We start from the raw sequence: 12,551 nt of genomic DNA, 5'->3' as shown, positions 1-12,551 counted from the left end.
GTGCGGTTTTTCTGCGCAGATTCCCGTGCGGAAAAAATCTGCAGCGTATTACAGTACCAGCAAAGTGTATGACATTGCACAAATCTCATGTACACTTTGCAGATTTTTTTTCCATGCGGAAATTGACCTGCATTGCGGTTTTCAAAAACTGCAGCAATGTCAATGATGTTTGCAGTTTTAGCTACGGATTTCACCCTTTTCAATGGAAGGGCGAGATCTGCAGCAAAACCAATCCGCACCAAAAACTGCTGTTTTGGTGCAGATATGCTTCAGAAACGCACATAAATCCGCATGGAAATCTGTGCGGATCTTATGTGCGTTCACCCGCGTGCAGGTGGCCTAAACCTGGCCATACACTTCAGATAGCTGTCAGACGAACAAGCTATTCCTTCCAAACTCCCCACACATGCACTGTTGGCGAGCCAGCTGCAGTTTCTTTGTAGCTGTGTCATCCACAGTGATCCACACAGTAACAGCCTTAGTGTCACACATAAGTGGCATCTGTCCTCTTCTAGCAGGAAGATGCTGTGACGGGCCACTCCGTGGTGCTCGATCCAGTGCAGGAGAGAACTAAGGAGATACCGGTAATTTATGTTCTTATGATTGGTCAGAGCGCTACAAGAGCTGCATAGGACCACTCCTGCCAAACATTAAATCTAGTCGAAGTACTACACCAGGAATGGCCAACCTGCGGCTGTCTACAACTACCCACCTTCAGCAGGGCATGGTGGGAATTGTAGTTTTACAACAGCTGGAGAGCCACAGGTTGGCCAGCCCTGTACTACACAATGTCTACCTGCCTTCTGCCGTGGCACACACACATAGCAAATGCAGGTCCAGATGGCCAAACTTTAGTATTTATGACCTAAAGTGCAACTGTGATACAAATCTACAGTGCACGACCCAACCTGTATAAAAAGCCTAAACCCCAATCCCACCAACGACCGGTTTATTACAGGTAGAAATCCTGGGAATGAGAACGGTTCGCCTGAGATAGAACCACAGATGAAGGTCAGGGTTAAGAACAAAATGTACGTAGAGGATAGAAATCATATCTTAAAATAGACACCAGACAGGTTAAAGTTAAGCAAAAAAATGTTTTCTTTTGTTCCAAAAAGAAAAGCCGGCTGTACAATATCTGTGCGGAGAAAGATACTGTGTTATGCTATCAGCATTTCTACCATGATAAGGTAATGTGATGGCTGCAGAGCACTTGTACAGGATATGGGAGGTAGTGTGTCCCTTTGCTTTACCCTTTTTACTTCCAAACATGGCAAGAAGAATAAAAAATATATAAAGAATCAGCTTTCAGGGCTAAATTCCCATTTGCGCAAAATAGCAGCGTTGCCAGGATTGCTTGTGCAGAGAGCCCAGATTCACAGCTCAGGGAGAAGATTCCTATGTGGGTAGATGTAATCCAGCATGCCAGCAGTAAGAGAGCAGATGAGAAGAGCTTTTTCTCCTGCTAGCATGCTCTTCCTATAGCTCGGGAGTTATGATACAGAATATCATGCTACAAAACTGTACCTGATGCTAAGATAAGAAAATTGTATAAAAAAACATCCAACATAATGAAAGGTATACTGACCCACCATCTGAGGAAACAGTGACACCTGCACAATGTATAGACTGGTAGAATAGAACACAATTCTCCCGAATGAAAGAGAAGCCGCAAAACATGCCTTGCACACACAAGGTCTTTTGCACACCTTTTCGGAATTTGCACTGGATGTTAACTATGGCACCTCCTGTCAGACCTGACCATGTCTTGACTCCTTCTGCCATTCATGCCGGGAGGTGCAGTAATTAAAGGGGTTTTCCAAGATTTTGATACTGATGACCTATAGATAGGTCATTAGTATCTGATCGGTGGGGGTCTGACACCTGGGACCCCCGTCGATCAGCTATTTGAGAAGGCACTCTTGTGAGCGCCACAGCCTTCTCGCAGCTTACCATGCACAGCGCCATACATTGTATAGTAGCTGTGCTTGTAGACAGAGGTACGACTACAGCACTCCATCCCGAGTGGCTTACGTGGGTGCACGTCCCAGGTTGATCTCTTTCACCCCAGAGATCTATATAAATACTCAATATTTGGTTTGAGACAGCACACCAGATGATCTTCAAGAAAAATGGATACTTTTATCGATTTTTCAACATCAGTGGTACATATTGTAGCAACATTTCGGCCCGAAATTTGGTGCCCTTCATCAGGCTGTATAGGACAGATGTCGGATTTCATGGCGTGCATAGTAGCTGTGCTTGGTATCACGCTCAGCCCCATTCACTTCAGAGGGGCTGAGCTGCTCCTTGCTACTGCTCCTCCCACATGACCGATGAACGTATCGTCACTTGGCCTAGGGAAAGCAGAGAGAGGGCCTTCTCAAACGGCTGATCGGCGGGGGTCCTGGGTGTCGGACCCTCACCGATCAGATACTGATGACCTATCAGCCATTCCACCAGTACTCAGAAATATATTCAATATAGGCATATTTGCGATATATCATGACCAAATTGAGAGAGAGACATCCATGGATAACTCTCCTTTATCCTGACACAAGGAGTCTTCTTATTACAAGCACACAGCCATACTGCAAACCTTCTGGTTGTGGTGGAACATGTTTTTGAGGAAGCTGGCACAAACTCGATTTCAAGTTGGAGAAGAGCCAAATGCATAATCTTTGACGCCTGCAACGGTCAGCACCAGATGAATACACTCCCACTGTCTCCAAGATAATGCCGAGAGTGCTAATAGAAAATCACAACTTCCATGTGCAGGAACGGTTGATAAGAAGTGCAAAACCATAACAGTCTTTGAAAATCTAGGTCATCGTGGTTGGGTAGTGACAACAGAGGAATATGGTCCTCTGCCAACAAATGGCAAACAGTTTTCTTGAAATTTGCCAGTGAACATTACTGTTCTACGTACATCTGTTTAGTGTTACATCAGCCATTACTACGTACTTGAAATGCAGACATCTCAGGGCTCCAGCATAAGAAGAGTCCCTGTTGACCTTGAAATCAGGCAATCACTTTACAGTTTGCACTTTTGGGAACAAGCATGAGAGTGTGCTAGTGTGAAGGTGAATGTGCAAATGGCTTATTGCATTACACGTCTGCAGGCTCTCAATAGTACTGCCTGAGATCTTGGGTACGGTTTCTACTGGAAGCCTAGCAATAATCTCTGGAATCCCAGAACAGAGTTCTCTCTCATATTTACTTTGGACGCACATAAAAGTGAGATGAGGAAATCAACACAGGAGGAAGGCAAGTGATGATGACAGGAGAATTTATTAGCCCCTAGTGCAAACTGCGAGGCATGGGATTTTATGGAAGGGATAGATAACAACACAAGGCCAGATTTTATGGAACAAGATAATAAAATAAATGACCAATTTCCAAAATACACAAAACCCCTATTTGTTTCATTTCGTTTTGACAACAAATGTTTGCTAAATGAAAAGTATTTAGTGCATTAGAGACGACTGACCATCTAATGTTTATAGGGGCCTCCTGATTCTCCATGGATAGGAGATGTTTAGGGAGAGAAGGCTGGGACAGTGGTATTTCAACATTCCTGATCCTTTTTTATTCTCAAGGAGATCAGGTGCCTGGCACTGGCCTGCCTTCTCCCCATCCACAACACATGTATGCTCAGCCCAGCTAGCCTGTGTTTGGTGGGATTGGGGGAGATAACAGACAGCGATATAATGTGTATGGCCAGCTTTAAAAGGTTGTCCGGCCAAGAGCAGACTTAGCTGCCCATTGCTCGTTCCTAGCTGCTTCTGGTTCTCATGAGATCAGGAAGTGGTTGGGTCTGGTGATCACTGTGGTCAGGCACAGGCCTCACTGGTCACATTGGCTTGAAAGTCACAGCTGTGAGGCACTATTCAATCCGTCGTCACAATTGAGATCCGTGATTGCTGCAGGTGGAATCCCTCCACTTCCTGGTCCCATGGGGAACACAAGTAGCCTAGCAGGGAGCAGCGGGGGAGCAGTAGGCAGGTGAGTCTGCTTATTTTTTTCCAATAGGCTGAGGTTCAGATGATAGGGGTTGTTGGCTTCAGGGCCAGACAACCTCTTTAAATGGCATAAAAAAGGTGGCCATACACATTATAGAAGTAGGCTGTTGGTTGAACAGTCGCTGGAGGAACGATCCACATAAACCATACACATTTTAGTTGATATTTTCTGTTACAGTTGTTCAAATTACCCATACATGTTCAGTGATCAATCTGGGAAAGGTCTTTCACAGGCAGATGATTCATGGACTAGAAAATATCAAATGAAAATTTTAAACATGGCTGGCTCCTTTTCATGCAATGATGGTCTGTCATTAGTTGGCTAAAACAATCATTTATTGTTAAAATTTCACTTGGCAAACAATTATTTTGGTTGAAATCATCTTCTGTCATTATCTTTAGACTAATGTGTATTACCAGATTAAAGGGGTTGTCCAATATCATAAAGAAATGGGCCAAGCGCAGCCTCTGAGACAAGTAAGTTGGCTACAGTGGTCATGTAGTAAAGTACCTATATGGCCACATCACCAATACAGTCATATAAACACAGCCTTGCAAAGAAGAACAGGGGTGGCAGTGCTTGAGAGAAGTGTGTGGGGGGGATGGATGAAACGGTGAATATAGGATCTTTAAATTTTTAACCATTTCTTGCTTTGGGCCTATTTATTTATTTTTTGCAGACATTACAAAATGTATTCAATATACAGTTAATACAGTTTTTACCAGACATTACAATTTTTGTTCAGTATACAATTGATACATTTATATACTTAAATTTCCACCCACACCCTTTGCGTGCCGCACTCCTCTCTAAAAGAGAAGGGAAAGGGGAAAAAAAGAAAGAAAATTCTCTCTTCCCCACCTCCGATCTCCCCGTCCCACCAACTCCACCTCCCCAGATCCCCACTTTCCCTCCCCAGGAAACTACCTATTTTTTATTTAACCACTCTTGCCACATCCTAGAAAATCTATATTTTTTTCTTATCTACCAAATGAGATTCCTCACTAACGAGCGAGACTCTAGTGGAGCTCTCCCATTCTTTAAACCGTGGGGGCTTCCCCCCCCCCCCCCCCCCAGTGTCTAACAATACATTTCCTGGCCTGGTATACAAGTTTAGATACTATTGCCTTAGCACTTTAATCCGGTGATATTCCTCTATTTTTTTCAATAACCTTTTCCCAGTACTCCTGGATTTTTAACACGTGACCATAATACATGTATATCGTCCGCCCCTAACCTCCCACTTTTTTGATAAGTAAAGACTTTAGGCTTATAGCACTTCATTAACATCTGGGGGAGTATAGACGATACAATATATTAAATTGGATAATTCTATGTGAAAAATTCCTTGAGACCTTATTTTTTTGCCTGTATGGCCAATTCCCACCAAATCTTCCCGTTGAGGGTTTAGATCCCTCTGCCATTTGTTCATTAAACTATCAACTGCTCTCTCTTAGTCTTTTGGTGTAACAGGCATTGGTATATTCTTGAGACCAATTTCTTCCCTGATGTTTAATTTCGTAATATTAGCCAAAGGCTGCGGTAGGGCAATTATTTGTGTGCCTTTTCCTATTGACTTATTCAGTGCTTGCTTTAGTTGAAGGTAATAAAACCTCAGATCTATATTTTTCAATTGACAGTTATCCTTAAGTTTTCCATAGGGAGTTATATCCCCCTCTTGCCATACCTGGCCTAGTTTATATATTCCATGTTTCCACCAAATTTTTTGTTCAATAAACTTTAATTCTGTGAGATGAAATTGTCCCACATTATGGTGTCAACATGGAGGCCACTCTGGGACCACAATTCTCTTGCCTCCTTCCAATTTTTAGCCATCAACTCAAATAGAGGTATCTTATTACATTCCTGTTGCATCAAAATACCTGCTTCCAATATTTGAAAAATTTTAAATTTTTTCAGTCTTTTATTAATCCCTACTATTATATTCTTATATTTTTGTCTTGTGAGCCGGAGGGTGAGCCATCCCAACCCACTTTATAACTATTATATTCCTATATCTTTGCCGTGTCACACCATGATATCATATTCTTTATATTACCAGAAATAAAATAAAGTTCCAAATCTGGTACTGATAGACCACCCTCCTTCTCATGGGTGCACAATATTTGTGCCTTTATCCTCGTTTTCCCCCCACGCCATATTAAATCCAATAGTAAGCTAGTTATTATTTAAAAAAATCTTTTAGGAATTATCATCGGTGTATTCCACAAATGTAATTGGGGCAGGTAGTAGACACATTTTCACCAAAGAGATACGGCCAGCCATCGAGACATACAGTCTTTTCCAGACCTCTATTTTCTTCCTAATTCCTGTATTTTTGGTACCACGTTCATCTGTACGTAGTCCCTGGGGTTTGGAATAATCCGAATGCCCAAATATTTAACGGGTTCATTAATCTTGATTTCCAGCAAACCCGGTTTGAAGTTGTTCAGAGGATCAATCGGAATACTGGATTTAGACCAGTTTATTCTAAGACCAGCATATTTACCAAACTGGTCAAATACTTGAAAAATCCTACTTTGGCCCATTTTTTTAAATTCAGAAAACCACTTTAAGGGTGTCAGTAGATTGGTAGATTGTACCTTACTTGTTTTATATCAACTAAGGGTACGATCACACTGTCAGGTTTCCCGATGCAATTTTGGAAGCCAAAATCAGGAGTAAATTCTAAAATGAGAAAAAGTATAAAGGACAGATGTCTTTTTTGAATTCACTCCTAATGTTGGCTTCTAAAACCTTATCATGAAACCTGACCGTGTGGGCATACCCTAAGAGATTCATTGATACATTGATGTCAAGTTACAGTAGGTTCTAAGCAAAAAGTTCCGGGATAGTTGCCCTGACCCCCGATAGCAAAGCTACATATGCTTTATTGAGGACCACCATACCTACAGGTAGGTAATAAGAACGGATGGACCTATTTTGAGTACATAGGGACAAAATGATGAAATGAACACACAACGGCAAATATGGAGAGTATACTATAGCGTGGTTGGGGGTGACTGGTGTGTAGCAGCCATGCGTCACCCTGAAATGAAGAACCCATCTGTCTTTTCATTGCTCTGCGGATATTGATCCCATGACATGATATGACCCTTGGGGAGAGGCGTACATTCTATTGTCTCACATATTAATCAATAGTACTTCCTATCTACGTAATATTCTTCTGCTAACAATCAATGCTTACTTCAAAAGTAAAATATCCATTCTTCTCATACCCTTAACATGATACGGGGTTGATCTGTATCAAGGTCAGCAAACGTTAGGTGGTTAGATAACAGAAGACTATAGAGTTTCCATTCACCTCTAGATCTACTCAGGCAACAATTCCTGTGAAGCTGTTTTTTGCAGATATGTCTACATGCATTTTTACAAATTGGTAAAAATGAGTCATTTTAAGCATATGAAAGATTAGTAGCAAAGAAACGTATACATTTCTATTATGAAGCTCAACATTTCAAGAGACTGGAGTGTTGAATACACTTAGGGTCCATTCACGCGTCCGTTTTTTCTTTCCTGATCTGTTCCGTTTTTTCAGGAACAGATCTGGACCCATTCATTTTCAATGGGTCCTGGAAAAAAACGGACAGCACAATGTGTGCTGTCCGTTTCCGTTGTTCCGTTCCGCATGCCCGTTTAAATATAAAACATGTCCTATTCTTTTCCTGAAAAATCGGATCCTGGTACAATACAAAGTCAATGGATCCGCAAAAAAACGGAAGACATACGGATGTCATTCCGTATGTCATCCGTTTTATACGGAATCCGTTCATGGAAAATGACATTGAAATTTTTTATTTTTTATTTTTTTCAGAAATCCAAACAACTTTATTTGCTTATTGAAATTTATACATGTTTCCGTTTTTTGCGGATCCGCAAAAAACGGATGACATACGGAAACATTTTCAGGAACAACGGATCCGCAAAAAACGGACAGAAAATCGGATTATAGAAAAATACTGACGTGTGAATGTAGCCTTAAGGGGATGTTCGCACAACGAATTTTGAAAACTCACAGAAAAAATCTGAGCAGAATTCCCGTTGAATTTCTGTACAGTTTGGGCTCATGCACACGAACGTATGTATTTTTTGCGGTCCGCAAAAAACAGATCAGCAAAAAAAATACGGATGATGTCGGTGTACATTTCCGTATTTTGCGGAATGGAACAGCTGCTCTAATAGAACAGTCCTATCCTTGTTGGTAATGTGGACAATAATAGGACATGTTCTATTTTTGTGGAACGGAAATACGGAAACTGAATGCACACAGAGTACCTTCTGTTATTTTGCGGACCCGTTGAAATGACTGGTTTCCGCATACTGTCCGTAAAAAAATCCGGAACGTTCATGTGCATGAGCCCTTTTGGTGCGTTTTTTTTTTTCTGCTTCCTATTTTTTAAAACTTTCCATTCATTTTTAAGGGGAGAATTAGCATGGATTCTGCTCCAAGATAGACCATGCTGCTTCTGAAAAAAAGTCATGTAAACAGGTCCAAAGATAGCTTTTGTCCGAGCCGCTATTTCCCCCCATACATATGCCTGCTCTTGCTTGTGGTTGTTTGTTTGGTCTTGGATGACCGTGTAGCCCCAATTTTGTGGAGTGCAGGATATACGTCCGGCTCTATAGTGAAGTCTGTTCACCATATCTAAAGCATGCTGACGTGACCATGCTGCCATGGAGGGGCTCAGTTCTTTTCTGTAACAGTATACTGTTTTATGACGCTCTCGCATACATCATTATGAATGGCTTGTATTGTGTAAAGCGACAGAGATGCAGCCATGCCATATTTACGTTTCTTTGTGTCTGACAGGTACAGATCACTGCCGGATAGAGGACGAAGAAAGAAGGGAAAAACATCAAAAAGGCCAGTGCAATAGACAAGAGGCTAGCCACACAATCGTTTGCTGCGGAGCAGGATCGCCATGGCAACCAGAAAATACAATTAAAAAGGCAAGTGAGGCAGAAGCAGATGTAGGCTGCTCCTTACCTTGGGACAGAAGGAAGTGGAAGAATTATGCAGAAGAGAAAAGGGTATATGACTGATATGGTCCCTCGGTGGCAGGAAGTGTTTTTTCATTAAAAAAAGGAATGTGCCACTTCTACCTTCAGGAAAAGGGAGTGCCATGACATCTGCTGTGGAGGCCATCTGCATGAGCTTGTGCTGGTCCTTATTTCTACACACCTGTTAGGGGCGAGACTCATTCAATCTGATTGTTATCATACTTAGCGCAAGGCTGAAAGACAAGCTTTCTGTTAGGCAGCGAGGAAGGATAAAGTGAGAGAAGGGGGGAATCTCCATCTCTGGCAACCACCTACCATGGGATGTCGGCAGAGTGCGGAGGAGAAAGAGGCAGCAAGGCGCTCGCGCAGGATCGATAGGCACCTGCGCTCAGAAAGTCAGCGCCAACGTAGAGAAATCAAACTTTTGCTGCTTGGAACCAGTAACTCCGGTAAAAGCACCATTGTGAAGCAGATGAAAATTATTCATAGTGGTGGGTTCAATCTGGAGGCATGCAAAGAATATAAGCCCCTCATCATTTATAATGCCATTGACTCCCTAACCCGCATCATAAGGGCTCTTGCTACACTGAAGATTGAGTTTCACAACCCGGACCGGGCATATGATGCAGTGCAGCTGTTTGCTTTGACTGGCCCTGCAGAAAGCAAGGGTGAAATTACTTCTGAACTGCTAGGGGTGATGAAGCGACTATGGGCAGATTCAGGTGTCCAAGAGTGCTTCTCCCGCTCTAATGAGTATCATCTAGAAGACAACGCTGCCTATTACCTAAATGACCTTGAAAGGATAGCAGCCGTTGAGTACATCCCCACTGTAGAAGACATCCTGCGTTCTCGAGACATGACTACAGGCATTGTAGAGAACAAGTTCACCTTCAAAGAGCTGACATTCAAGATGGTTGATGTTGGAGGCCAGCGGTCAGAAAGGAAGAAGTGGATTCACTGCTTTGAGGGTGTGACAGCCATAATATTCTGTGTGGAACTCAGTGGATATGACTTGAAGCTTTATGAAGACAACCAAACAGTAAGTAAAGAAAATCCAGAGACAAGGGATGCATTTTACAATGGCAGGTTTAAAGGGTAATTGAGTTTGCAAAAAAAAAAAATCATATAGCAACATATCCAAAGTTTTGATGGGGGGGGGGGGGGTTCTGAGTGCTGAGATCTCCACGATCACTAGAACGAGAAAAGAGATGTGCTCGCCTATCACGTTCTCTCTTCTCACTTCAGTAGACAGGATCCAGATGGACTCATAGATTTTTTTTTTTATTGAGTTTGTCTCCTGCAGTGAGGAGATATGAGTCCTTCTCTCTCCTTGTTCTAGTGATTGGTGGGGGTCTCAATACCCCATTGATCAAAACTTTTGCTATGTCTCTATGACATCTCAAAAGTTTTTTGAAATCTCAATGACCCTTTAAGGGAAAAAAAAATCTAAGAACTACTGCAGTTCTTAAATCTATATGTCAATGCAGATTTTGGGCCAAGATCTGAAGGACCAATGTTGTATGGAGGTGGTGGAGCTGACACACCAGCCTTAAAGGGCATCTGTCAGCAGATTTGTACCTATGAAACTAGCTGACCTGTTGCATGTGCACTTGGCAGCTGAAGACCTCTGGGTTGGTCCCATGTTCATATGTGCCCGCATTGCTGAGAAAAATTATGTTTTAATGTATGCAAATGAGCCTCTAGGAGCAACAGGGGCGTTGTCATTACACCTAGAGACTCTGCTTTCTCTGCAACTGCCTCCCCCTCTGCATTTTGATTGACAGGGCCAGGCGTGATCATATTTTCACTGCCTGGCCCTGTCAATCAAAGTGGAGAGGTCGTGGCAGTTGCAGAGAGAGCAGAGTCTCTTTGGACACATATGAACATGGGACCAACACAGATGTCTTCAGCTGCCAAGTGCACATCTAACAGGTCAGCCAGTGTCATAGGTACAAATCTGCTGACAGATGCCCATTAAGGCTAGGTTTGCATCTGTGACCAGATTCTTGTATTATGTTCAGCATAGGAACAGAATACTGAATCTAACATATATCCCGGACACAGCTGGTGCCTGACTGATTCGATCCACTATAATGGTGTCTGCTGATTTCCGGACACCATTTCTGGATAAAATCCCAGTGGATGCAGCGGTATTCCATTCCTATTTATGCCGGAATCTGCAACGGCTGCTTCTGCCAGAACCGCCTCCACAGATTGCCTTCAGTTTATTTTGGATGCAGCACTGTTTTGTGTGGTGTAAGTAACCTCCAGTGAGAACTCAATGGTATGTGTACTGTTGAGTATGTGCCACATTTACTCTTGCTATAAAGCATACTGGTACACAGTGTTCTATACAGAGAGCTCACTCTCGCATAGTACTTAGTCTAATTCACGTGATTGTGACATCCTTTTTGCCCAGGTGCATATATTATAGTGTAGAGCAGGGATCAGCCACCTCCGGCACTCTAGATGTTGTGAAACTACAACTCCCAGCATGCTCTATTCATTTCTGTGGGGCGTGCTGGAAGTTGTAGTTTCCCAATACCTGGAGTGCCGGAGGTTGCTGATCCCTGGTGCAGAGGATAAAAACAGATGGGAGTATGTCATTTCTTTGTGGTGGCCTTGTATGTCAAATGAGCACTTGCTCTCCCCAGACTACAACTGATCGTTATGGCTTCACACAGTAGCAGACACTTTGTCATCAGCTTAGCCACGGTGCCCCAACTATGGTTTCCCAAACAGTTCATGTGAACATCTGGTTAAAAAAAATAATAATAATTCACATCAACTGGGAAATGAATAGAACAGTTACATGGTGCTTATTAGCTGCAGATCCATTATTTCCTGGGCTCCTCTTCTGCGATCCAAGATGACCTCACTGCTGGTCAGACTACTTGATAGCCCAAGACACTTCATGCTGCCCTTAGATTGGCGAGCACTGCTCATGTGAACAGTGCTGGCCAATCCAAGAGCAGGGTTGGACAAGTGGGTAGTGTTTTGGGCTACCAAATGCACAGTATGCATCAGGTAGTCTGATGGGTGGTGCGGTCATCTTGGATGGCAGAAGAGGAGCCAGAGAACTAGTGGAATTAGAACTAAAAAGAAAAAAAGGAGGGCATCGGGTAAGTGTTTTGCTAGTTCTCCAGTTAATGTAAAAAAAAAATCTTGAACCGGAGGGTTGCTTTAACCCTACATTTCTCCCTCCACATTTGCCTGTCTATCCGACAGAAGTGATGCAACCAAACCCTATTGATGGTATCCGGTCAATGCCAAAGTAACCCATAAACGGACAATTTCACTTTTAGTAAACCTAAGAGTTAATCACTGAGAATTAATTTTTATTATATTGGGCTCTCCCTTTGCAGCCACATCGTGGATAAAACTGTGGCAACATCCACATCAGGGTGGTTTTCTAAGCGGACTGCACCTACAAGCAGGTTCATTGGTAAAGGGGTTTTCCAAGACTTTTATACTGATGACCTATGCTCTGGAAAGGTCATCAGTAT

At 42.7% G+C, this 12,551-nt stretch overlaps 2 protein-coding genes across 2 annotated transcripts in view; one reads left to right on the top strand and one right to left on the bottom strand.

Annotated features, from left to right (window-relative positions):
• The window catches only part of RSPH14 (radial spoke head 14 homolog), a 258,180-nt gene that overhangs the window by 82,587 nt on the left and 163,042 nt on the right, over positions 1-12,551 (bottom strand). The window lies entirely within an intron of this gene.
• The window catches only part of GNAZ (G protein subunit alpha z), a 136,413-nt gene that overhangs the window by 25,291 nt on the left and 98,571 nt on the right, over positions 1-12,551 (top strand). Inside the window, exon 2 of the mRNA XM_040416428.1 lies at positions 8,855-10,084. Within this exon, the coding sequence (XP_040272362.1) occupies positions 9,362-10,084 (723 nt within the window). The 5' untranslated portion in view covers positions 8,855-9,361. The remainder of the gene's footprint in view (positions 1-8,854; positions 10,085-12,551) is intronic.

This window comes from Bufo bufo, chromosome 2 (assembly GCF_905171765.1).
Source record: "Bufo bufo chromosome 2, aBufBuf1.1, whole genome shotgun sequence".
NCBI classification, from domain to species: Eukaryota; Metazoa; Chordata; class Amphibia; order Anura; family Bufonidae; genus Bufo; species Bufo bufo.
The sequence above is the reverse complement of the archived record's forward strand: the minus strand, read 5'-3'. Positions and strand labels throughout refer to the sequence as shown.